At 47.7% G+C, this 21,986-nt stretch overlaps 2 protein-coding genes across 2 annotated transcripts in view; both read left to right on the top strand.

Moving 5' to 3' along the window:
• LOC136364462 (deleted in malignant brain tumors 1 protein-like) overlaps positions 1-6,509 on the top strand; it is a gene marked incomplete at its 3' end in the record, with an annotated part of 28,024 nt that extends 21,515 nt beyond the window's left edge. Inside the window, exons 10-11 of the mRNA XM_066324433.1 lie at positions 4,812-5,123; positions 6,376-6,509. Of these exons, the coding sequence (XP_066180530.1) occupies positions 4,812-5,123; positions 6,376-6,509 (446 nt within the window). The remainder of the gene's footprint in view (positions 1-4,811; positions 5,124-6,375) is intronic.
• A 661-nt stretch (positions 6,510-7,170) lies between these two features.
• LOC136364461 (deleted in malignant brain tumors 1 protein-like) lies at positions 7,171-21,727 on the top strand. The gene is made up of 20 exons (XM_066324432.1): positions 7,171-7,247; positions 7,709-7,783; positions 8,037-8,072; positions 8,206-8,517; positions 8,950-9,009; positions 10,072-10,383; positions 11,081-11,185; positions 11,632-11,943; positions 12,347-12,466; positions 13,224-13,467; positions 13,940-13,981; positions 14,368-14,747; positions 15,194-15,235; positions 15,684-15,995; positions 16,370-16,489; positions 17,774-17,924; positions 18,238-18,449; positions 18,672-18,844; positions 19,445-19,833; positions 20,494-21,727. Exons 1-20 carry the CDS (start codon positions 7,223-7,225, stop codon positions 20,771-20,773), a joined length of 3,702 nt encoding a protein of 1,233 aa, XP_066180529.1. The 5' UTR covers positions 7,171-7,222; the 3' UTR covers positions 20,774-21,727.
• The last annotated feature ends 259 nt before the right edge of the window (positions 21,728-21,986 follow it).

Below are 21,986 nucleotides of genomic sequence, written 5' to 3'. Positions count from 1 at the left end.
GATTGTTCAGGCTCAGAGGAATCCAGGCACCTGCTCATCACAGCAAGGACTCTCCTGGACCTGGCTATTCCTAACTCTGTAGAACAGGACTTTCGCCCTGCTCTTCCCAGTCTGACTGTATTCTCCTTCCCCTGTTCCTGTTGTGGCCATGCCATGCTGAGGTGGTGTTGCTACCACACCATCTTGCAGGGTACAGCTTGATGGCACTTTTTTCCCACTTCTCTTATTCTCTCAATATGATTTTCACCAGACAAACAGAAAGATCCCAGGCCTAGATCCTGGTGTCTCCTATCCTCATCACCCCTGTGCTGCTCAGAGCTGAGTTTTCCCACTGCATGTCTGTGCCAGGGCTCCCAAATGGAAAAATATAAAGGCTGGATAAAAATACATGGTAGAATTACCAAGTTCACTGGTTTCCATATTAAATATTGCTGCAGAAAACATTGCCAAACAGCTCAGGTAGTAGATGTCTGACTCCTCCTCATTTCTTGCTCTGTCCCTTGATCTATAAGCATTATTGCAATGCAGGATTCAAGAAAAGTGGGTTTGATCATTAGGAAAAAGTCATGTGCCTGGTGAATGATCTCTCTGCCACAAACCCTTCTGCCTGGATTCAGACTGTCATTCCTTTGTGGAGAAGTTTGTGGGTATCCTTATTCCAGTGTTGATACTTTCCTATAGTCATGGGTGAAAGCTGATTGTTCTTGTTCACCCTTTCAATGGTTTCCAATTTTAACGTTTAAAAATCCAGTATGTCTGCAAAATGCCCTCACAATTGTCAGCAGAAGAAAAAGTGTTTCCAAAGCTCAGCACTGCTTCATTCAGAGTGATGTGCTGGGAAATACGTTAAGCTGCCAGAAGAAGACCTTGAGAACAAAAATGGGTTACTGTAAGAGATTTACCTAGCCAGTGAGAAGGATGAAATACTGCATGGTACTTGCATTAATTCACTAAGGTTAATAAAAACAAATTATTTACCTATTTCTATCATGCAGAGATTGACTGATAATAAAGATCTTTAGAAATATCTAGATTTTTGAAATGAAAAATTTACTGATGAAGAAGGTTGTGAAGAACAAATTAATTAATCAATCAATCTTGATCTTTTACCTGGTCAGCTTAAGACTTTTTTTACAGTTGAACCACCTGGGAATCCTTTTCATGTCCCCCTTCCTCCTCACCCTTTTTCAGTTATTACGAGAGTTTGGAGAAGAACTGTGATCCATCACTCACTCTTGCTTCACTGATTGCAGTGTTTGATTGGCCAGTCAAATAAACTGGATTTTTCATTCTTGTCAAGGTGTCAAAACCAGAATATGAATAGTCAATACCAGGTGTTGTGTACATATCCTCATTCATGTGCAAATGTGGTTGTTTAGATAAAGAAGAAACATATTTACCATTCTGAATGTTCACTTTCAAGGCTTCCAAAGTGATCTTTGGCGTCTTTTATTTTTCACTTCCTTCTACCATTCCAGTGATATTGGCCTTTGTGGAAAGATGTTTTAGATCATTCTCTTTCCCCCTTGGGCTTTTGCCTTTCTGCTTGGTGACTGTCCCTGGAGGCAATTAATTAATATGTGACAGCAATTTTAACTGGTGACAATTCCATCCAAGCAAGACATGATGGCTGTAGAGGTAGGTATGAGATGGACAACAACATTCTGCCTCTCCAGTGTTAGGATGAGCATCAGATTTTCTTGTGAAATTGTTAGAAACACAAAAACTGAGGGAAGTAACCACTTTGGCAAGAGAGTGATGAAAGAGAATTAAGCATTATTTCATGTTGTGGAAAAAACTTTAAATTCCTCTTCCAAGAATGATATAGCTGTAACTGCCACCATGTAAAATTAAACAAGAAATAGATTTTTCCTTAAACAAGGAAGAGACATTTTCTTAATCTGAAGAAATCAGAACTGTTTTCTGCCGATTCATTGGTTGAAAGGATCAAATGAAATTTTAGGACAAAATTAGTTTCAGCCTACATAATTTTCCATTCACTATGCATAAAATCCACTGATTTTTTTCGATGGTGTTTGCACAAAAAATTATCAGTCGACCCTGATTCTCTGACACTTCCTTGCAATCTGTCTGTCAGTGAATTTTGATTGGAATTTTGGCTTGAACCTAAAAGTGCCTCAAAATAATAGGTTTATACTGGGGCTGGAAGTGTTGACTTCAGCTGCAAGTGTCCCCCCAGTCATACTTACACAGGGCCACCAGGTCTGATCTTATTTTATGTAAAGTCTGCTGAAGCTTTAGGACATTCATGGCTCCCCAAGGAGACCTGCCACATTAACTGGTAAGGGTCTCCTGCTATATTGCTGGAAGAAAACCATTTAAGTTTCAAGATTCCACTACCATCCCAATACCTGACTCGTGAAAAAAAAATGCTGAGATGCATCAATCAGATTTTAAAGGTATCTTTGGACAGGAGCTTTTTTTTTTTTTTTTTTTTTTTTTTTTGTACAATGAGATGATTGTGAAACCCATGGTAGCATAAATAGTTCCTTCCAGGCAATGGAAAATGTTACTCTCGAGATATTGTCTTTTCGCAAAACCCAGGAAGTTACAAAATATTAAATAACAAATCAAACATTTGTTTGTTTCAGATCAGAGGACTATGGTTGTTTTATTGTTCTGCTGTAGAAAAAGAGACTTGTAGAGCCACTCCCCTTCTGAAATAGAGACTATATATTCTGAGGTCTTTTTTGCCAACACCACCTGCTGGGATGGGTACCACTATGATTTTGACATGGCTGTTCTTGTTGGGTCCAGCAGTTCTGGAGGCCAAAACAGGTAAAACACTTAGACCTGTTCCAGGGCACATAGAAAAATGATAAAGACTGCTTGGAGTCCTCTCTCTTGATTCCAAGAGCAGAAATTAGATTCTGGCTGATATTGGTTTGGCCAAAAGAATAAAGGGGGAATTGGATGAAAGAAGAGAGCTTTGTTCTACTAAAATGATGAACTAATCATCAGAGTGGGTGATAAGAATGATTTGAACCATTTAGTGGAGTTCATTTTTGCTGCCACAGAGTCCTACTCATCTTAGTGCCTTGTATCATTGCAAGAATTGTGAATGTGAGTATGTAATGAATGAGGTGTTCTTCCAGTTCCAGAAATCTGATCTAAAAATTATGGAAATATTTATTTCTTTACTTACTTTCAGTGTGTATTTTATTCCAGAGAATATGTGTGCGCACATATGATATATATTTAATATCACTTGTATTATCTGGTTTGTGTCATGTACAATTTAACAAAATATTACATTAAGTTTTCACACTCTAGCACTGTGGTTAAATGACGGACATCTAAAAGTATGAGAGATGAAATATTTTTAGTTCAACTTTTTTTATAGTCATAGAATCTTTCCTTCCATGATTACTTTCTGTCTCCTGAATGGTTTGGATGACTTTGAGTTAATAGTTCTGGGTATATCCTAGAATGATTGCTGATGACTTTTCTAATGAGTAATTTAAGCTTCGTGATGATAATTTATATTGCCACCAGTCACCTCATTAAGTCTCCTGCTTTTCTGGTGATAAGTCATCTCACTCTGGCTGCTCTAGTTCGTCTCTCTGCTCTCTGTGTCCCAGAGCAGAGTATTTGCCGTATTTGTATAATCACAGGCTTTTGTCTTTTTGATACCTTTGAAGTGTGAGGCAGGATTTAACCTATCCAATTTCATCCCCAGCTGATGGTTATGCTCTCACTGTGATGACAGGCCTTGAATGAAAGCAAATAAAACTGGTTTAGGTTGGCTTCAATTTCCTAATCCTACTCTGACTTTTTGCCAGGTTTGCTGTTTCAGCTCTCAAAAACCCTGTGAGTAGGATTCAAAAATGCACATGTTTAAGCAGATATTTGAAGGAACAAGTCAGATATAAGTCAAGGGGCACTTTTATAGCTTTGCCCTTTGAAAGTCATTCAAATCAGGACAAATTTAGTTTGGTCACCATCTTGACTGTACTTCTAGCTGAATAGCAAAGAATTAGGTGCAGTGAAGAAATCCTGGAGCTGTTAACTTTTGAGATTTGTTTTGCTTTGGATGACTAAGTGTTTAATAACAAGGTAAATATGCACTTGGCAGCAAAGTAAAATATAACAAGTGCAGCTGTTTTGATTTCCAGAGTTTAAATACTGCAAATCCAAAGTTACAACATTCATTTGCTTGCTTACACTTGGTAGTAAAGCCTTTAATAAACTTCTTCACCAATAACGTATCTCTAAAAATCAGGATTTTCACGCTGGTTACTCCAGAATGTCTAAACAAGACATATAAAACTGAAAAACAGATGGGCTTTACCTGAATGAATGCAGTAATCAGGGGTATACATGGCAGGTTATTTCTTTATTTCAGAATGTAATAACATTTTACTGGTGTATAAGAAATAAAGCCACTGAACTCCTATTGAAATCTTTGTGATCCTGTTGAGACCATCATCCATTCTGTAGGAGACTTGGTGGAATTCTTACACTAAAGTTACTCTTATAAGCTATAGGATTTGATGATGTGTAGACTAGATCCTTAAACTTGTCCCAGAAATTTCTTTTCTTGCTTTTGTGCTTAGCCTGTTGCCTAACTTTACTGTAGGGACCTTGCATAAAATATACGTGGCTGATTTTGAGAACTAGAAGAGAGGAATAAAAATGGTACAAATCACCTCTGTCCTCACAGGCACTTAATACTGGGCTGGGCAACAACTTCTGGGGACAACAGGGGAAGAAAGCAGAATAGATACTCCTTCCAGCCCCTTCCAGCTTATTTTCCTGACTGTTTTGTGCTCCTGCCTTCTCTCCCAAAGGTCCCTACGTCCAGCTGGTGAACGGAAGGCACCGGTGCGAAGGTCGTGTGGAGATCTATTACAGAGGACGGTCGGGGACAGTCTGTGATGACTACTGGGACCTGGCAGATGCCCAGGTTGTGTGTAGGCAGCTGGGATGTGGCAGGGCCATTGCAGCTCTAGGAAGTGCCTACTTTGGGCAAGGCTCAGGTGACATCGTGCTGGACAACGTGGGGTGCAGAGGAAACGAGGTGTCCTTGTTGCGCTGCAACCACACGGGGTGGAGGATCCACAACTGTGCCCACTATGAAGATGCTTCTGTTGTCTGCTCAGGTACTCCCAGATTTTTCCTCCCCCCAATCCTGTCCTTCCACCCCACTGACCCTGCAGAACCAGCATGGACTCATGTTTTTCTCACTACGGTCATGTAAAAACTGGGCTTGTCCATCCATGCCAAGCAATTAAAAACCCCAAGGATCAGATACACATTGCAGATATGCAGAACAATTACTCCATCTAATTACCTGGCAGTGGCAATAAGGAAACAATTCAAAATTATAGGCAAAGCTATGTCTGATAGGCAAAGTTCATCAGGGAGGAATGGGGTTAGGTGAACTCTTGAGGGATTTGTTGTTGGCAATAATAATTTCAAAATCACAACTCAGATTGTCATAGCACATAATACACTTTGGATTGTTTCCATATTTTTCAAGTCTTTCTTCATTTAGATCCATTAATGCTTTTTTACTTTGCAAATATCCATCCATTTTGAGTACTCTTTCACCTTGTCATGTTCATTTTACTTTCCCATTAGTTTTTAGGAGAATGTGGGTTATTTATATCTTATTTTTTCATGCATTGTGAACCAAGACATGGTTGATGATAACAGATTGTTCAGGTGTTTTATATCTATATAGCAGTTTTCCATGTTTCCTTGGAGAGTAAGAGCCTGGAGAGCTGAATCCATGCTAGAAGCAGTGCTAGCTACACTAGTGTTTTTCACTTAGAGAAAAGAATAAATATTGCTACAATATATCTATTAATCTATGTGTGATGTGTTCAGAGCCTTTTAAAATGCCATTTATTTCTTTCTTACATTCATAGCTCCAGTGCCTTCTATGGGCTGGATGTATTGAACAGATGATTTAGCCTGCTCCACTCCTGCTCTTGCATGGAGCACCATCCAAAGACCACTGCCCAGACAGTTCCCGAGGATGTCCTGATCCTCTGCAGAAGGGCATTCACAATGGGGACAGGTCCAAGCCCTGCTGCTGCCAGTAGCAGCTCCCCCACTCCATGCCAGGAGCCTGTAGAGTCTCAGGCTGTCGAGGCTGTGGTGTCCTGGGGCTGGGAGCAGATGCCACACCAGAACCTCACCATGTTTACCATCTGGAAATACCACTTCCAGGAAAAATTTAAATTGGTTGTTACCCTCCTCCATTCTCTCCATTGACCCCAGACAAGATGGACTATGCCGTCAGAAAAACTGTTCTTGATTTCACTTCATCCTGGAGGAACAGGGCTTGTAGCTACCAGATGTATCCATTGCACAGTGCTCACATGCGGGATGCTCTTCTTTTTTCAGAAACAGAAGAGTCAGAAGAGTCTGATCTAACACCAACAGAGCAAACACCAGCATATATAACCACCACAGCCCTGGAGCCGACCTTTATGAAAGGGACACTCCCAGAAACAATGACATCTCTAAAAGATCCAATGTCAGCATCAGCAGTCTTCAGAGAGGAGATGGCAGCTCTGAGGGAGACGGCCACAAGTGAATTAACAACCAGCACAGGGGAGGTGACATCCCCATTGCAGACAGCCACCACGGTGCCATCTACCCCTGAAGCAGAAACATCTTTCCTAGTGGACACGGCCCTCACAGTGCCGATGACAACCCCAGAGGTGACAACCAACACATTGGTAACAACCTCCCCAGGAGAAACGTCCACTTCACCAGAGATGCCAGTGTCAACCATTGCCCTACCACTGTTGTACTCACTGCCTGATATGAGCACCACAGTGAGACTGGACACCACAACAGAGGAGAGCAAAGCAGGTAACCCTGTCTACTGTCACTCACTGTTCTCTTTAGTGTTCCTGGACTTTCTTCCCAGACTTGATTGCACTGCAGGGAGACTCCCAAAACTACAGGGCAGAGTTCCATGCTCTCTTCCCCCGTTAATTGTCCAGCTCTGCTTTTCATGTCCATTCCCATTGCAATAATGACCTCCTTAGCAGGAACATCCAGCCCACCACATCTGACCAGCATGACCAGCACAGTGCTACCTAGCACAGCAGAGGTGTCTGCCTCACCAAAGATATCCACCTCACCAGACCTGATCACCTCACCAGACCTGACCACCTCACCGGAGACGACAGCATCCACAAGGATAACTCCACCATTGCTGACCACCTCAGAGACAAAAGCTATGACAGCAGAGGAGACCACACCAGGTAAGCCTATCATATCCCACTCAATGGTCTTCTTGGTGCTCCTGATCTCTTTACTGAGTCATCCTAACCCCTGGCACATGTCCCAGTGGTGGATTTTGGTGCCCTCCCTTGGAAGCAGCCATGCTGACGTCTCCTGGTAGATGTGGGGCAGAGCAGTGACCTTGGTGTTTCCTGTTGCCTAGTGAGCTGAGCATGTGCCAAGCAAAAGCCCTGTTTGCACACAGAGAGTACAGCAGTCTCTCCTGGTCTGCAGGAGTAGGGTTTCAGAGAGGTGGCAAAGAAAAGGACTGAGGGATCACAGAGCTGGGAGGCTGGGAAAGGACTCAGAGCATTTTGGGCTCATAGGTGTCCCTATGGGAAGTGACTGGACAGAACCTCACCCTCTCTACCAGCATTAATGACCCAGCCTCACTTATCATAACCAAATGCTGTGGCCATTTTAAGAATTACCTCCCTAGCAGGGATGTCCAGTGCAGTGTTGGAGACCAAGGAAACGACCCTCATGGCAGAGACGACCACCTCAACAGTGGCGAGCAGTAAGTACAACCTGGATTGGAAAGATGGAAAGGAGGAGAGCAGATAACCCTTATCCACTCTCATTCATTGTTCAGTGCATGAAACAGCAAAGTCAAGATGGTCATTTCAGATGAGTAAAAGAGCTCTGCAGGATGTTGGAGGAATCACAGGACAGGGGGTCCTAGAAAATGGGCTACTCTCACTTGTACGGCATTGTGTTGATTCTGTTTGTAGCCTTTGTCATTGACACCAAATTCTTCCTTGCATCCACAGCTCCAGAGCCCACCTCATCCAGGCCAAATTCCACAGGTAATTCCAGCCCCCCAGCCCCACACCTGTCCTCGCAGCCACCATGCGGGCTCTCTGTCACAGTGTCCCATGTGGGGACAGCAGAGTGCTGGGCTGGTGTGAGCTTGTCCTTGTCCCCTGTGCCGTGTTGCAGGGCCCAGCGTGCGGCTGTCGGGCGGCAGGAACGGCTGCGAGGGCCGCGTGGAGCTGTACGACGGCAGCGCCTGGGGGACGGTGTGTGACGACCAGTGGGACCTGCAGGATGCCCAGGTGGTGTGCCAGCAGCTGGGCTGTGGACAGCCCCTGGCTGCCCTGGACACTGCCCACTTTGGCCAGGGCTCCGGCCGCATCTTCCTGGACGACGTGCAGTGCCGCGGGGACGAGCCCTCCCTGCGGATGTGCCGGCACAGCGGCTGGGGCGTGCACAACTGCGGGCACATAGAGGATGCCAGCGTCATCTGTGCAGGTGAGGGGCCAGCAGAGGCCATCAGCTCTCCAACAGTTCATGCCAGACAGGTTCTGCTGTCCTCCATGTGAAGTAGCCATGCAGAGCAAGGGCTGAGAGGAGACCCTGGGGTCTTCTGCTACCTGGCACTGAAATATGTGTTATGCAAAATCCCCATTTTTACACAGAGAGTGCAGAACAGGTTCTCCAGCCTCATAGGTGTAGGTGCTCCATGCAGTTGGAAAGAGTACATGTGTGGGATCACAACATGGGATGTACTGGCGATACATCAGGCTGGTGTCTGGCCAGGCCAATGGCAGGACTTCCATACCCTTTCTCCCTTAATTCCTTGAGCTTAGCATTTCCATGTCCATGTCCTTGTCCATGTCCATGCCCTGCCACAAGTTTGCTGCCTTTAGTACTTTTTCATTCACTCCCTCTTTTTCCTTGCAGCTGCCGATCCAACCCCTCCTGCTCAATGGCCATACACAACAGGTAATTCCTTCCCACTCAGCATATTTCCAGTTTTATAGTGAGCCCCACCCTGCCACAAGAGGAGAAGAGAGGGCCCTGCTGGGCTGAGCCTGCTCACTGCAATGCTGCTGGTCCGTTCTGTCCATGGCAAAGTGTCTTGTCATTTGAGGGCTTCTCCCAGGGCTTCTCCAGGATCTGAGGCTCTGCAGAATGGCAGCTGCAATGGTGGTGCCCAGTCCAAACCCTGGTCTGCCAGACACTCCATGGCTCCTAGCTATGGGGCAGCAAGTACCAGGTGGATGGGGGCAATCCCTTCCCTCAAGCCCACAGGCTTGCCAGACCAGCCCAAGACACAGGTATCTGTCCTGATGCCAGCTCACAGCTGTTGCTTTTCAATCATCAAGCAGAGGTGACCAATCCCTTGTGGATACTTTGTCAGGACCCATAGCCTTAAATATCTGGAAGATGTATGACTGGTACTCCTTAAGGGATGACCTATAGTGTGTAAAAATGCTTTTGGGCATGTGCCCCCCCCACCCTGAGCAGCTCCAACCACCCCCAGGTTCTTTTCATGGGATTCCCCAGCAGATCTTTGCTCATTGTGCATCAGCCTACTATGCACCTGGAGTCTTAGCTGTCTCACTTCCCATCCTTAGGGTCCTAGTTAAGGGCAAATTTGGGAGAAAACCCTCAAATAAGATCCCTCGAGGAAGCAAACCCAAACAGCCACTCCCCACAACAGAACCAGGAAAAAAACCTCATGGGAGGAAAGTGGAAAAAACTATTTGTTTAACAAACAAAGTGCCCACAAGCACAAAGAATGAATAATATGAAACAATAAAACCTCTCGTTCTGGAGTAAGATGGTAAATTAAGAAAGTTTTTACCGTGGGTGGCAGAACTCAATATACAGCACAAACAGGACAGACAGCTGGGGATACAAACATCATAAAGTCACCCCAGGACACTTGGTCTCTTTAGGTTTGCGACACCTCAAACCAAACTCACTGTGGCAAAATCTCCAAAACATTTGGGGAGGTGGTGGGGACTGTGCATGCTAGGGTGTTGGAAACCTGATGTTGTCCCCTGTGCCGTGTTGCAGGGCCCAGCGTGCGGCTGTCGGGCGGCAGGAACGGCTGCGAGGGCCGCGTGGAGCTATACGATGGCAGCGCCTGGGGGACAGTGTGTGACGACCAGTGGGACCTGCAGGATGCCCAGGTGGTGTGCCAGCAGCTGGGCTGTGGACAGCCCCTGGATGCCCCACGCAATGCTCGCTTTGGCCAGGGCTCTGGCCGCATCTTCCTGGACGACGTGCAGTGCCGCGGGGACGAGCCCTCCCTGCGGATGTGCCGGCACAACGGCTGGGGCGTGCACAACTGTGACCATGTGGAGGATGCCAGTATCATCTGTGCAGGTGGGTGGGTGGCCAGCAGATGACACAAGCCCTTTGCAGATCATTCTAAGAAGTTGCAGGGTCTGTTCTCCGGGAGCAGTTGAGCTGCCCTGGTATGGCCGGGGCTGAGGAAAGGCTGGTGTCTTCTTCCACCGGCGGCTGAAGCCTGTGTGATGGGAAAGACTCATTTTTACAGAAAGGGTGACACTGTTGTACACTACAACACAGACTCCGACTTCAGAAGGTTGAAAATTACTCCTTTATTTTTGGGATGTGTCTCCCTTTTATACTATTCCACGCAGACCAATTCAATTGGTAAAACAAAGACTAACTTCTTCAATCACATTGGTCTGACCAGAGGGACACCAAGAAGAAGTCCCTCCTGGGGAAAAGAATGCAAACAAAGTTGCAGTTACAAAAACATGTCTCTTCTTTACAGAAAATACCCTAGGAAAAAATTTCAGAAAACCAAAACACTTTAGGCATGAAACCAGGGCTACAAGAGGACACACACTGGATTTTCCACACTTCCTCCTTTAGAGGCTAAATGAGGGGGCAAAGAGCGGGAGGGTGGGATTGTTCTCTGGGGAGAATGGCGCGGGACTGGGGACAGCTCCAGCTTGTATCAGAATGGGGGTAAAGGGAAGATCCAAGTGCTCTTCCCATTATATTGCTATGGCCCGAATTCTCCTGTCCATGTTGATGACCATGTCCACAGCCATGTCCACACACTGCCACAAGCCTCAGTACACTTTTGTTCACTCCCTCTTCTTCTTTGCAGCCGCCAATCCAACCACTCCTACTCAATGGCCACTCACAACAGGTAGGTCCTGCTCACCCAGTTAATGCCCAGTTTTAAAGTGAGGCCCAGCCTGGAACAAGACGAGAAGGGAGTCCAACAGTGCTCATCCTGCTTAGTGCCAGGCTGCGGATCGCTTGACCATGACAACTCCAGGGTGCTCCAATGGTCCCCATTGGGGTTGGTTTGCTCCCAAGGGTTGCTAATGGTTTTTGGGGAAATTCCTCAGTGAATCAATGATGTCTGCACCCAGGCAGCTCCAACAGGACACCAACAAGTGTCTGGACAGGGCTAGACTGTTGTCTGCATGCCTGCAGTCTATCCTCAGTGAGAATCCTCCCCCAATCCCTTCTGGGTCCACACTCCAGCTCCTGCTCACTGTAGTAAAACCTGCAAAGCAGTTGGGAAGCTCAGGGCTACAAGTGCAGAGTTGGTAGAAACCTGATGTTGTCCCCTGTGCCGTGTTGCAGGGCCCAGCGTGCGGCTGTCGGGCGGCAGGAACGGCTGCGAGGGCCGCGTGGAGCTGTACGACGGCAGCGCCTGGGGGACGGTGTGTGACGACCAGTGGGACCTGCGGGATGCCCAGGTGGTGTGCCGGCAGCTGGGCTGTGGACAGCCCCTGGATGCCCCACGCAATGCTCGCTTTGGCCAGGGCTCCGGCCGCATCTTCCTGGACGATGTGCAGTGCCGCGGGGACGAGCCCTCCCTGCGGATGTGCCAGCACACGGGATGGGGCATGCACAACTGTGACCACGTGGAGGATGCCAGTGTCATCTGTGCAGGTGGGTGGGTGGCCAGCAGACACCACTGGGCCTTTGGCATATCACTGTGAGATGCTTCTGTGTCTGTCCTCTGGGAACAGCCAAGCTGTGCTACTCGGCCCTGGCCACAGCTGAGACAAGGGTGGGGTCTCCTGGTGCTTGAGACTGAAGCCAATGCCATGCACAAACCCCATTCTGGCACAGAGAGGGCTCTCCACAATTCCCACTGTTGGCATCCACTGAGGGGGCAAAGAGCAAGTTTGAAAGATTGTTCTTTGGGAAGGATGGGGCAGGACTGAGGGCAGGTCAGGGTGGTGCAAGGAGGAGGGAAAGGAAGGAATGAGCTCCACCCTCCCTCCTGGCATGAGGCCTCCAGCTCTGCTTTTTATGCCCATTGCCATTGAACGCATCTCCTCCCTAACAGAGACATCCACCCTTCTGGAAATGGCCACCACAGCACCAATCCCTGCCACAACCAAGGTGTCCACCCCAGCATCGGTGCCCACCACAACAAGGCCTGCCACAGCAAGGAGCAGCACACCAGGTAACCCTGTCCACTCTCACTCACTGCTCTCCCTACTGCTCCTCATCTCCCTTGACCGAGCTGGTTGCACCGCAGGGACTCTCCCAGCCCTGGGACTCTCCTGTCAGGCCACCACCAACCAAACTGAGGATGCAATGATCATGGAGAAGAACAAAGGGCAAAGGGGGCAGCTGTGCTTTGAGTCCAGGAACTCTGCAGCCATTGCTGGTTTAATGAAACTCTTTGCAGAGGGATTATCTATCACTGCAACCAGGAGCAACATGTTCACTCTGTCTTAATTGCCTCAATTCCTGCATGAGTCGTACCAGAACAATTTCCTAGACAGGTTTGGGAATTGGGCATGTGTCTGGAGGAAAGAAAGCAGCTGACATTAATGTTTTGAAACTCAGGAGAAGTCCGTGGAAGTCCCGTGTGAAACAGCAAAGGAAGATGCAGTTTATTTCCTATAAGTAAAAGAGCTCTGCAGGATGTTATAGGAATAACAGGACAGGGGGTCCTAGAAAATGGGCTACTCTCACTTGTACGGCATTGTGCTGATTCTGTTTGGAGCCTTTGTCACTGAAATCAAATTCTTCCTTGCATCCACAGCTCCAGAGCCCACCTCATCCAGGCCAAATTCCACAGGTAATTCCAGCCCCCCAGCCCCACACCTGTCCTTACAGCCACCATGTGGGCTCCCTGTCACAGTGTCCCATGTGGGGACAGCAGAGTGCTGGGCTGGTGTGAGCTTGTCCTTGTCCCCTGTGCCGTGTTGCAGGGCCCAGCGTGCGGCTGTCGGGCGGCAGGAACGGCTGCGAGGGCCGCGTGGAGCTGTACGACGGCAGCGCCTGGGGGACGGTGTGTGACGACCAGTGGGACCTGCAGGATGCCCAGGTGGTGTGCCGGCAGCTGGGCTGTGGACAGCCCCTGGCTGCACCGGGCACTGCCCGCTTTGGCCAGGGCTCCGGCCGCATCTTCCTGGACGATGTGCAGTGCCGCGGGGATGAGCCCTCCCTGCGGATGTGCCGGCACAGGGGATGGGGCATGCACAACTGCAGGCACATAGAGGATGCCAGTGTCATCTGTGCAGGTGAGGGGCCAGCAGAGACCATCAGGAGGCTTTTGGTTTCCTCCACTGAAATCAGGCTTGCCGACTTCTCTCGGCAGAGATGGGGCTAAGTGTTAAGGTGGCAAAAAGCAGACTGGAGACTGTAGAGCGTGAAAGATGGAGCAGGACTGGGAGCTCATCAGGCTGGTGTCCAGATGGGGGAAGGCTGGACAGAACTCCATGCCCTCATCCCCTTTTAGTCCTACAGATTGGATTTTCATTTCCATGCCTATGTGCCTATGTCTATGTCCATGCTCTTATCCATGTCCATGCCAGTGTCCACACTTGTATCCATGTCCATGCCTATGTCCACATGCATGTCAATCCATTGTTAGAGCTCTGCTGCACTCACTACCTATTTGTTCACTCCCTGTTCTTTGTTGCAGCCACCCAGCCAACCCCTCCTGCTCAATGGCCACTCACAACAGGTAAGCCCACTTCATCCATCTGTGGCCAGCTTTTAAAGCCAGCCCCAGTCTGGCACAATAAGAGAAGAAGGTGGTCTAACAGGGCTGATCCTAGTCCGTGCAAGGCTGCTGTTCCCCTGTGCCCCTGACATCTTCAGGGTGCAGGAGTGCTCCCCTCAGTGAATGGGCCACATGCACAGGGTAGCTAAGGGCTTTTCTGCACATGTTCCAGGGTCTTGAGCACATCTATCCCCAGGCAGACCCAGCAACCCCCAGCAGGTCCCTTGATAGGACGCATGTGCCATCTCCACACCCAGGGTCTTTCCTCAGCCACTGTTCTCTCTTAGATCTCAGTGTCTGCACCACCCCAGATCACGGTCACTGTGACAAAATCTCCAACACAGCAGGGGAGGTGGTGGGAGCTGTGGATGCTGGGTTGGAGGGACTCAAACCAACCCCAGGTGCCGTGTTGCAGGGCCCAGCGTGCGGCTGTCGGGCGGCAGGAACGGCTGCGAGGGCCGCGTGGAGCTGTACGACGGCAGCGCCTGGGGGACGGTGTGTGACGACCAGTGGGACCTGCGGGATGCCCAGGTGGTGTGCCGGCAGCTGGGCTGTGGACAGCCCCTGGCTGCCCTGGCCGCTGCCCACTTTGGCCAGGGCTCTGGCCGCATCTTCCTGGACGACGTGCAGTGCCGCGGGGACGAGCCCTCCCTGCGGATGTGCCGGCACAGCGGCTGGGGCGTGCACAACTGCGGGCACATAGAGGATGCCAGTGTCATCTGTGCAGGTGAGGGGCCAGCAGAGACCATCAGGAGGCTTTTGGTTTCCTCCACTGAAATCAGGCTTGCTGACTTCTCTTGACAGAAATGGGGCTGAGTGATGAAGTGGCAAAAAGCAGATTGAGAGATTATGGAGTAGGAAAGATGGAGCAGGAGTAGGAGTACATTAGCCTGGTTTCTGGATTGGGGAAAAGCTGCAGAGAACTCCATGCTCTCATCTCATTTTAGTCCTACAGACTGGATTTTCCTGTCCATGACCATGTCCATGCCTATGTCTATGTCCCTGCCCACATCCATGCCCATGTCCATGTCCACATCCACGTCCATGCCCATGTTTATGTGCATGTCTATATCCATATCCGTGTCCATGCCAATGTCTACATCCATGTCAATCCATTGTTACAGCCCTGCTGCACTTCCTCCCCTGTTGTTCACTCCCTGTTCTTTGTTGCAGCCACCCAGCCAACCCCTCCTGCTCAATGGCCGCTCACAACAGGTAAGCCCAGCTCACCCAGCTTTGGCCTGCTTTTAAAGCCAGCCCCAGTCTGGCATGATAAGAAAAGAGTCCAACAGGGCTGATCCTGTTCCGTGCAAGGCTGCGGTTCCCCTGTGCCCCTGACATCTTCAGGGTGCAGAAGTGCTCCCCTCAGTGAATGGGCCACATGCATGGGGAGCAAAGGGCTTTTCTGCACATGTTCCAGGGTCTTGAGCACATCTATTCCCAGGCAGACCCAGCAACCCCCAGCAGGTCCCTTGATAGGACGCATGTGCCATCTCCACACCCAGGGTCTTTCCTCAGCCACTGTTCTCTCTTAGATCTCAGTGTCTGCACCACCCCAGATCACGGTCACTGTGACAAAATCTCCAACACAGCAGGGGAGGTGGTGGGAGCTGTGGATGCTGGGTTGGAGGGACTCAAACCAACCCCAGGTGCCGTGTTGCAGGGCCCAGCGTGCGGCTGTCGGGCGGCAGGAACGGCTGCGAGGGCCGCGTGGAGCTGTACGACGGCAGCGCCTGGGGGACGGTGTGTGACGACCAGTGGGACCTGCGGGATGCCCAGGTGGTGTGCCAGCAGCTGGGCTGTGGACAGCCCCTGGCTGCACCAGGCACTGCCCGCTTTGGCCAGGGCTCCAGCCGCATCTTCCTGGACGATGTGCAGTGCCGCGGGGACGAGCCCTCCCTGCGGATGTGCCAGCACAGGGGATGGGGCGTGCACAACTGCAGGCACATAGAGGATGCCAGCGTCATCTGTGCAGGTGGGTGGGTGGCCAGCAGACACCACTGGGCCTTTGGCAAATCATTCTAATAGGGTTTTGGGTTGGGCCAGTGCAGAGACAAGGCTGGGGTCTTCTGCTGCCTGTGGCTGAAGCCAATGCCCTGCAAAAATCCCATTCTTGCACAGAGAGGGAACTGCAGGCTCTCCACAATTCCTACTGCTGGCATCCACTGAGAGGGCAAAGAGCAGGATTGAAAGATTGTTCTTTGGGAAGGATGGGGCAGGACCTGGACAGGTCAAGGTGGTTCCAGGATTAGGGAAAGGAAGGAATGAGCTCCACCCTCCCTCCTGGCATGGGGCCTCCAGCTCTGCTTTTCATGCCCATTGCCATTGAACTCATCTCCTCCCTAACAGAGACATCCACCCTTCTGGAAATGGCCACCACAGCACCAATCCCTGCCACAACCAAGGTGTCCACCCCAGCATCGGTGCCCACCACAACAAGGCCTGCCACAGCAAGGAGCAGCACACCAGGTAACCCTGTCCACTCTCACTCACTGCTCTCCCTACTGCTCCTCATCTCCCTTGACCGAGCTGGTTGCACTGCAGGGACTCTCCCAGATCTGGGACTCTCCTGTCAGGCCACCACCAACCAAACTGAGGATGCAATGATCATGGAGAAGAACTGGCAAAGGGGGCAGCTGTGCTTTGAGTCCAGGAACTCTGCAGCCATTGCTGGTTTAATGAAACTCTTTGCAGAGGGATTATCTATCACTGCAACCAGGGCTAACATGCCCAGGGATCATTCTGCCTTCACCCCTTCAATTCCTGCATGAGTCGTACCAGAAGTATTTCCTAGACATGCTCTGTGTTTTGGGATATGATCAGAAGAGCAGAGAATATGATCATTTGCACTGGGGTCAACTAGGTCTCCTATGGAGCTCCTGGCCCTCTATGCCTGGTCTTCTGTTTCCACTTCCCTGTCTTCTTTCTTCACACATACAGCTCCAGTGGCCACCTCCACATCTCCACCAGGTTATGTTCTCCTGTGGCTCTTCTCACCTTGCTAATTTGTGGTCTGTCTGCCTCCTTGTGGCACATTTCTGTAAATTTGTCTTTTGTCTCTATGACAATATCACTGCAAGTGTGATTGATCTTTTTCAAGCGGAATATAAAATGGATTTTCATCTTTAAATGTCACATCTTGTAGGATTTATGTTCAGAGCTTGTGCTCACCTTCCTATAAAGACACTTTTAGGATTATCTCTGTATTTAACAAGAATTATGTCATTCATACTGGCAGGAACACTAAAGCTTTTTGCAGCTACGTTTGTACTTGAGATTTTTCCCAGCTTCATGGAGTGCTTATTTCAGTCTGAGACCAGAAAATTACAGTTTTCTAGAAAACTTGAAACTTATTTACCCTCCAAAGACCTTAGGGTAATAAAGAAAAGCAGCAGAATAACTGATTAGAGGCTGTCTGTTGAAGAAGGTACTTCCATTTCAACCCTTATGACACCTCCCACAATTGAACTCCACTCTAAAAAGGGGCAGAAAGCACCCAGGTGTTACCAGCCCAGCCTGAAGAGGGTAGTCTGACACCATGGATGGAAATCCACCACTGCAGGAATTCCAAATCCAACATGAAAGCACGCCTTAACCCGAAAACAAATATTAGTTTTGATTCAGCTCCTATAGACTATCACCTGCAGTCAGCAGGGGACCTGCCTTTTGATGGATGTGGATGAGGCACATACAGCTCAAGTACACTTTTTCAGAGGTTCCTCTAAGTTAATTCTTTCCCATTTCTCTCTGCAGCACCTTATTTTTGTGGTGGCTCAGTCTCAGATTCCTCTGGGATGCTACAGAGTCCCAACTATCCTGGAAGTTATCCAAATGACGCCGACTGCGTGTGGGAAATACAAGTAGAGAACAATTTCCGTGTAACACTCACATTTAGAGATATTGCGTAAGTAAAACATTGATTCCCTGGGCAAATATCAAAGTCAGAACTTAACTGAGAAGTTTGAAATCTAACCTGAAACAGGCAACCTTCCCAATTCTAAAGATACTTCCAACAACATCCATCCAGTTGGAAGACCAGATCAAAATTTGGATTGCTGTTGCATTTTTTTCTCACCATTTTTTGCTAAAGCTGCATAAAAGCCAAATTAAATTTGTGCTAATAAAGCTTTACATGCTGAAAGGCTTTATCACATGTTAGGCAGTGAAATCAGAGTTTCTGAAATGGATTTGACAAGGTGCTGATATTTTTCTACCAGGATGCAAAGCGCGACGTGCCAGCGTGACTACATTGAGGTCTATGATGGACCTCTCCACTCTTCCCCTCTTCTTGGGAGATTCTGTTCTGGTTCCTTCCCCACGTACGTGTCCACTTCAAACATGATGAGTGTTCGCTTCCACAGTGATTCCAGACACTCCTTCAGAGGGTTTCAGGCTCACTACTCCTCCATTCCAGCAGGTCACAACACCAGTAAGTTCCCAGCCAGTATTTCTCAACAGACAAGCCTATTTATTTATTGCAAAATAAATATCTCTGTAAAGTTAAAGATATTTGTGGAAATTGAACAATGTGCGTGAAATACGGTGGGTTGGGGTGGGAACTGCCTGACTTCTAAATTAAAGAGAAAAACTGCCTTTAATCATTATGAAATTCCTAAAGTCACCAGTATATTGTGCCTTCCTCTCTTTCCAGCCATTCAGTGCTTGCCAGACTACATGCACGTCGTGGTCAGCAGACGTTACCTCCAGTCTCAGGGCTACTCAGCAGAGGGGGTCACCCTGAGTGACAATCGCTGCAGACCGACAATCACATCACAGGAAGTTGTGTTCAACATTCCCTACAACGGCTGTGGGACAACACAAGAGGTACACCCCCTGTTTATCAGCTGCACATCTAAGCTTAGCAAAACTTAGAACTCAGCTGGAATGTGACAAAGTGCAATTCCAAAACTCTTGGGGGTCCCAGCCTAGATGATCAGACTGCTTTGAGTTTCCTTGGGTCTCTGCCCTGATGGTGATTTGATAGAGAGAGGCAGCCTTGATCTAGTTGTCCAGAAACAGAATTTTAATAATGCAAAAATAACAAACCATAAGGTGTACGCTATAATGGAGTGAACTGGAACAAGGCAGTAACAAGAGGCAAAAGGCAGGGTCCAGGGTCAGACAGGGGTATTTATACACCCCAATGTGGGCAGGAGTTAAGGCGGGGTCTGAGGGAAGGGTCCAATAGGGGAGAACGATTAGGAATATTAAAATTCCTGCACCAAAAATCAACCTATGGTAACACAAAGAATGAGGAACCTACCAGTAATGATTTGCATGCTTGAACAGCGGGAACATGGGAGTAAGCCTCTTTCTTACCGTACTTAGAAAGGGGTTTCTCAGGGCACTAAGCTGAGGTTTTCCCCTTCCCTGGGTAAACCAGTCTCTACACAATTCCTGACTTTAAATTACCTCGTTAAACAGGAGAACAATGATACCATCAACTACTCCAACACGATCAGGGTTGCATCCTCCGGGCACATAATCAAGAGGAAAAAGAACATCAACTTGCACGTCAGCTGCAAAATGCTGAGGAAGAGCTGGCAGCAGGTGGTGTACGCTGCCGAGGACACCGTGGAGGTGAACGAGTTCCAGTTTGGAAGATACGACATGAATATCACCTTCTACAATTCCCCAGCCTTCCAGCAGCAAGTGCGCAGCTCTCCCTACTACATCGACCTCAACCAAAACCTGTACCTCCAGGCTTGTCTCCACAGCTCAGATCCCAACCTGAAAGTGGTTGTGGACACGTGTGTGGCATCACCTGACCCTCGTGACTTTAACACGCTGGCCTATTACTTAGTCAAGAATAGGTAAGAGCTTTCTTCAAGCTGTTACAAACACACCTGCCAACCACATTTATTTTAAATCATACAGCCCATCTGAATGGGGTTAGAACTCACTATCAACAGGCTGCAAAAAGTGGTCTTTGATTTTATTTTTTTTTTACTTTTATGAGCCTGGAAATAAGAAATTATATTTAGACCTTACTATCATTTAATTTCACTTTACTCCATCTTTGTCCTGCAAGCAAAGTTCAAAGTAATGGGACAAAAGTAGATGAGACGGTGAAAACTGTCAGCAGGAATTGTTATCCTAGGAGTTAAATATTGTAGTAAAAACAGGTCAAGCATTAGACTAATTTTTATGCCTTGTATAATACTGAAATTACTGACAGTCTGTTGGTCCCTCGTCACCACTTACAGTGTCCTTCTCTTGGAAGAAAGAAAAAGAAAAGTTGCCAATACTCCAGCTGCTTCTTTAAAAAGTCTATATTTTTAAAGTCCGTTTTATGCTATGAAAGTTGCATTTTTATCCCACTGCGTTTTTAGTACCTGACTATGATATAATTCAGTTTTGATCTGAATTTTTCAGGAATTTATAGCAATAAATTGAATTATTTGAATTTTAATTTCACAGGAACATGCATGTAGGCATCCTTGAAGACTAATTCCTTTTTTTACCCCTCCTAGGTGTCCCAGAGATCCTTCCTACGCCACGTTCCGCTCCCCTTCCAGCCACTTTGCTCGGTTCAAATTCAACGCCTTTGAGTTCATGAGCCGGCACCCGTCAGTGTACCTCAAGTGCCAGATGCTGGTCTGCAGGCTCGGGGACTACTCCTCCCACTGCTACAGGGGCTGCAGCTCCAGGGCCAAGAGAGACACCAGCTCTGCTGAGGAAGAAGTGGATGTGGTGGTCGGACCCATTCAGCTCCACAAAGGGGATGCTTCGAGTGAGCACCGGGAAAGATGAGAAAATTCCTCTCCCATATGTTCTAGGATGACCAACGGGCTCCAAGAAAAGCCATGGCTCTGTCACCTGTCACTGAAACCTGCTTTTGCCAGCTTTGCCCTAAAAAAGAAGAGATTAACACTTTGCAAGCTTCTGCTTTCAGCCTTCTGCTTTCACCTTTCAAGTTTTCTGCGCTTTTTTTTTGTTTTTAAAATGTGTAGCTTCTCTGGTTGTCCCAAAGGAGAGCTGCCTGTTATCCAACTTAATGCTACAGCTTGAATTGTGCTAATTGGCTCCATTCTGATTGTGAATTCGATGGCACTTGGGGATATGGTTTATTGTGGACTTATCTGTGCTAGTTTAATGGCAGGACATGATAACCTTAAAGGTCTTTTCTAACCAAAATGATCCCATGATTCCATGACAGCCAGCTGGGGGCAAATTCCCAGCTTTCTTGAGAAATATTCCATCCTCTCAGTTGTTTTCTGCTTATGCAGTTTACTTAGTTGAGTTGTCATCCCTGCTAATATGAAGCCTGTCCACATAGTTGAAAGCCATGAATCTGTGAGTTTGCTTATTTCTGACTTTGATCTGGGAGCCACCCCTTTAACACTGGAGCTCTTTGTGCCTTGATCTTTAATATGCTGAGAGATGAGATCAGATCCCAATAACTTTCACTCATAGGACTGGGCTCTTCTAGCAACCAGAATTGTGGCTATACACTATTCTAACTATTTTGAGTATTGCTTTTAGTGCTATATTTCTCATTGAAACAATGATGGGTCAATGCTTATTTTAGAAATGTAGAGATTTCCAAGCTAAAATTAACCTGTTTTGTGAGCAGCTGTAATTTATAATTGGAGGAAGGAATGTTTACAAAGCAATAAATCTATTTTGTCTCTCAAATTAATATCTCTGTGCTTAAAATGCAAGTGTTTTACTGTGTTGAAGAGTGTGATCTGTTTGATTAAAAATTCCAAGTGGTGGTCTGAGCCCCTGCTCCTGAAACGCTACACAGGGAACTTCTAAATATCTTAATATAAAATTTATCTTAATCTAAATATTTAAATATCTTCCCCCTGCTGCTGACACCAGTGGTTGGTGCTGTCACCCTCTTCTTGATAGTTTTCCTGCAAGACTGGCACAAAGAGGCTGCTTCCACATGGGATAATGTCAAAGAAAAGGTCAGCATCATTCACTGGGTGAATGCAGGGCAAACTTTGCACATCATGAG

The sequence above is a fragment of the Sylvia atricapilla genome, chromosome 8, assembly GCF_009819655.1.
Source record: "Sylvia atricapilla isolate bSylAtr1 chromosome 8, bSylAtr1.pri, whole genome shotgun sequence".
Taxonomy (NCBI): Eukaryota; Metazoa; Chordata; class Aves; order Passeriformes; family Sylviidae; genus Sylvia; species Sylvia atricapilla.
This window is presented reverse-complemented; position numbering and strand designations above follow the sequence as displayed.

Coding starts and splice junctions, on each gene's coding strand:
- LOC136364461 (XM_066324432.1), top strand. CDS start 7,223: ATGACAGCAGAGGAGACCACACCAG. Junction 7,784..8,036: donor CACCTCAACAGTGGCGAGCA/GTAAGTACAACC, acceptor TTGCATCCACAG/CTCCAGAGCCCACCTCATCC. Junction 8,518..8,949: donor TGCCAGCGTCATCTGTGCAG/GTGAGGGGCCAG, acceptor TTTTCCTTGCAG/CTGCCGATCCAACCCCTCCT.